Source organism: Rutidosis leptorrhynchoides, chromosome 2 (assembly GCF_046630445.1).
Source record: "Rutidosis leptorrhynchoides isolate AG116_Rl617_1_P2 chromosome 2, CSIRO_AGI_Rlap_v1, whole genome shotgun sequence".
NCBI classification, from domain to species: domain Eukaryota; kingdom Viridiplantae; phylum Streptophyta; class Magnoliopsida; order Asterales; family Asteraceae; genus Rutidosis; species Rutidosis leptorrhynchoides.
The window spans coordinates 323,210,278-323,213,692 of NC_092334.1; the positions used below are offsets into that span (position 1 = coordinate 323,210,278).

The 3,415-nt window shown below is 35.5% G+C and overlaps 1 protein-coding gene across 1 annotated transcript; it reads right to left on the reverse strand.

Annotated features, from left to right (window-relative positions):
* Positions 1-353: 353 nt before the first annotated feature.
* Positions 354-2,480, reverse strand: LOC139888798 (uncharacterized). Its single transcript, XM_071871786.1, has 4 exons — positions 2,203-2,480; positions 1,793-1,914; positions 968-1,635; positions 354-512 (listed from the first exon to the last, which is right to left on the reverse strand). Exons 1-4 carry the CDS (start codon positions 2,478-2,480, stop codon positions 354-356), a joined length of 1,227 nt encoding a protein of 408 aa, XP_071727887.1.
* Between the last annotated feature and the right edge of the window lie 935 nt (positions 2,481-3,415).

Here is a 3,415-nt window from a genome sequence, read left to right on the forward strand (position 1 = left end):
AAGACAATCTCACCGACCCTTGTGCCCGTGATTATTTCGGCCTCAATTGATTTAGATAGTAGCTGAGTGATTATCATCCTAGTAACGTTACAAAGTCCGCCTGCGACATTAATATTCCTTAATAAAATGGCTGGGATTCATGTCTTTAATTCTAACAGGTGTGGTGGTAGGCCTGGGTAATTCAGTGTGTTAAGGTATTCCACATGATACAACAGTTCTGCTTCACCGCCATCATTCCCGATTAGTGTCGCAGTGTCTGAGCTGTTGTAGGCTGTGACGGGACCAGCAACCATATCGAGGACCATTTTATTTATAGAATCAGCCATATCATTTCTCGGACAAACAATGGCGTTTTACTGAAGCTCGTAGGCTGATGGATTCTGTAGAGACTCACGAGGGTATATAAAAGATACGAGGTTTGCTTGCCCGTTCTCATCATCTGGAATACAGTATTCTGCAGGAATGTACACCCACCGAGCATTTTCTGGATCCTCCGCATCAGGCGTCCCTACCTGGCCATACCTTATGTCGAGCAACCACGTGGAAAAATCTTAAATCATGGTTTTCTGGGATGGCGTTAGGTCTGGCCGGTGAGGGCGCATATTTTCTGTGAGCATGAACACCTTGAATTCCAACCACAGATATGAGGTTGTAATGCAGCCAGCTAATATTTGTGACTTCGTGCCCTTCTTCTTTACAGGTAATGTTTGTTTGAAGTCACCACCCAGAATTAAAGACTTGCCTCTAAAAGGCGCGTCCTTGTTGTCTAACATATTTCTAAGGCTCCTGTCTAACGCTTCGAAGCAGTGCATCGTTCATCAGCGCCTCATCCCAAACGATAGATCCGTATTCTGAAGTAACTTTTCCATTTGAGTGTCTTTTTTTATGTTGCACATCGTTTCATCATTCAAAACTAATGGAAGCTTAAACAGCGAGTGAGCAGTACGTCTCGAAGGCAAAAGCACACAATTCCGGATGATGCAACAGTAAGGACAATCTTCCCCCTTGCTCTTAATGTTGTGATGATGGCTTTCCATAAAAACGTCTTTCCCGTACCACTGTGGTCGGAGACGAAAACCAACTCGGTTTCTTGATTAAACGACGCATTTGTCACCAATTCATAAATTTGTTTCTGTTTGGCATTCATATTACATTCCAGTTCCACACGTTCACTATCAAGAGATTGGCGGTCGTAGTTTTTCTCCTCCATAATTACACGATTAGCAAGATCTACCAACATGTTCGGTGGCAGATCCGGTAATGCGTAGTCTGAAATTGACTTTACACACTGGTTCAAAATGATTTCGACCTCGTATAGAACAAGGTTATGAAGGTCTTCAGTATTTAGGTGCAATTTTGACATGATCAAAGAGGCAGCAGCACGCAGGGGTATATCGTCAGACATCAACTTCCAATGCTTTTCCCAAAGATCCAATAGATTTGTCACATCACAGTAAACCAACATATGAGCGAAAAGCGAATGAAGTTCAGAGGAACTTGCGGATGCTGAGGATTCTATCAATGCAGTAGCCCATTCTTTATCATCACAAAGAAGCCCAATAGCTTCACACGCAGATCGGTATGTGCGATGCACAACTTCGTTGACGGTTCTAATATCCTCAAAAATACGGCAACCTAGGGAAAAAAAGATAATTTGAGTGAGAGAGCATGTAAAAAAAATTAATTCAAGTGACAGCTTATATATATATATATATATATATATATATATATATATATATATATATATATATATATATATATATATATATATATATATATATATTTCACTGACCTTTTAAAAAAACGTTAAAATAACATAAAAACAAAACATAAACATGAATACAACCTTTTTTATGGCAGAGAAGCATCCTGAGGAAAAAAGCCTCTCCAAATGCAGGGTGTATATATGTTAGCCTGCCAATAGAAGGCTTGTTAATATTAGCCCTTCATTTCCAGGTTTTGTTTCCATGGTACCAAACAAATTCGGATAGGAAATCAAGATATGTAAGATGACTGCTAACATAAGAGGAGGAGTTATAATGCTGCCACTCAGTAAATGTTGTTTTTTTGGTTGGATTATTCACGACTACAGATTGAAGCGGTTCTCACTCATGAAAGGTCATAAGCTGCATGTTCTCTAGATGAACAACGAGTATCTACACCGTTGGCTCATGATGATGTATTGGGAAATTGAAAATATGCCAGAAAGCGTCGTGAGGGCAAATGAAGCGGGCGTCAATGAAATTCTGAATTTCATCTACCGGTTGAGAAACCGCAGGGACCGGCGAACTGGCAGTGCCTAAAGGCCTTGAGATGCGAGTTGCAACACGGTCTGTGCCCTTTGAAATGTATTTGAACAAATACTTGATCAACATTGTCGACCCACAACAGTCGACATTTATATGAGCTTGAAACATAAAGCACAATTTACGATTGTAAGGAACAACATAATTGTTATCAAGTTTGACACCTGAACGCATGGTATATGTAGTGACCCTAACTTTTCCATGTTCTTATATACTAAATGAAATTGATATTTTACATGATTAAATGTTTCCAACATGTTAAGCAATCAAACTTGTTAAAACTTGATTAATTGAAATGAGTTTCATGTAGACAATTGACCACCCAAGTTGACTGGCGATTCACGAACGTTAAAACTTGTAAAAACTATATGATGACATATATATGGATATATATATATATATATATATATATATATATATATATATATATATATATATATATATATATATATATATATATATATATATATATATATATATATATATAGGTTAACATGATATTATGATAAGTAAGTATCTCACTAGGTATATTAACAATGAGTGATATATATAAAAATGAGTTTAAAATGAGTTTATTGAATTAAGAAACTCGAAACGATATATATAACGATTATCGTTATAACAACGTCTTACTAAATACATATGAATCATATTAAGATATTGATACACTGTGTTTAATAATTATAAATGATAAGTAAACATGTCATTAAGTGTATTAACAATGAACAACATATGTAGAAACAAGACTACTAACTTAAGGATCTCGAAACGAGACATATATGTAACGATTATCGTTGTAATAACATTTAACTGTATATTTATCATGTTAAGATATATTAATACATCATATATCATGATAATGTAATAATTTAACATCTTATTAGATATAATAAACAATGGGTTAACAACATTTAACAAGATCGTTAACTTAAAGGTTTCAAATCAACACATACATGTAACGACTAACGATGATTTAAAGACTCAGTTAAAATGTATATACATGTAGTGTTTTAATATGTATTCATACACTTTTGAAAGACTTCAAGACACTTATCAAAGTACTTCTACTTAACAAAAATGCTTACAATTACATCCTCATTCATTTTCAT

What these genes read in the sequence shown, in the direction of transcription:
- LOC139888798 (XM_071871786.1), bottom strand. Translation starts at nt 2,480, where the DNA reads ATGCGTTCAGGTGTCAAACTTGATAACAATTATGTTGTTCCTTACAAT. An exon ending in TGCCCTCACGACGCTTTCTG is followed by an intron (nt 1,915 to 2,202) that starts GCATATTTTCAA and finishes TTCTATTGGCAG; the next exon opens with GCTAACATATATACACCCTG. An exon ending in CTGTTGCATCATCCGGAATT is followed by an intron (nt 513 to 967) that starts GTGTGCTTTTGC and finishes AGGTATGGCCAG; the next exon opens with GTAGGGACGCCTGATGCGGA.